Below are 477 nucleotides of genomic sequence, written 5' to 3' on the forward strand. Positions count from 1 at the left end.
GTGGTGTGTGTGCGCGCGCGCGCGGTGTGGTGTGTGTATCTTGGAATTTTATAACAAAGTCAAAATCTCGGCATTGTGTTATATGTAAGTCTATAACTTTTAATATATATATATATTCTTTCATTTGTAACTTTTATAACTATGCAGGTGTGAGTGACTCCAGAGAAATGTCATGATTAGTTTGAAAAACTAATGTATAGTATTGGAGTCAATCACACATACTTTTTTTTTTCAAATTCTACGTTATTTCGCGTCCAAAGAAACCATCTCCAGCCCTTTAAGACTTCCCTCCCCCTTATTTCCGTCTCCTCGCGCTGAGTTGATTAACAGTAGCCTTCGGTTCCGGATGTAGACACAACAATGTTCGAGGCTGTTTTATGTAACTGGGGAGGACACATTTAGGCTTATTATTAGCTGAGAGAAAAACTATGTACTTGTGTATATGTGTACATATTGTTATGTATGCTTATTGGTATG

The 477-nt window shown here is 37.3% G+C and overlaps 1 protein-coding gene across 1 annotated transcript in view; it reads left to right on the forward strand.

Moving 5' to 3' along the window:
• Positions 1-141: 141 nt before the first annotated feature.
• The window catches only part of LOC119594319 (peroxisomal carnitine O-octanoyltransferase-like), a gene marked incomplete in the record, with an annotated part of 54557 nt that continues 54221 nt past the window's right edge, over positions 142-477 (forward strand). Inside the window, 1 exon segment of the mRNA XM_037943378.1 lies at positions 142-147. Coding sequence (XP_037799306.1) covers positions 142-147 — 6 coding nt within the window.

This window comes from Penaeus monodon, chromosome 33, assembly GCF_015228065.2.
Source record: "Penaeus monodon isolate SGIC_2016 chromosome 33, NSTDA_Pmon_1, whole genome shotgun sequence".
NCBI lineage: Eukaryota > Metazoa > Arthropoda > Malacostraca > Decapoda > Penaeidae > Penaeus > Penaeus monodon.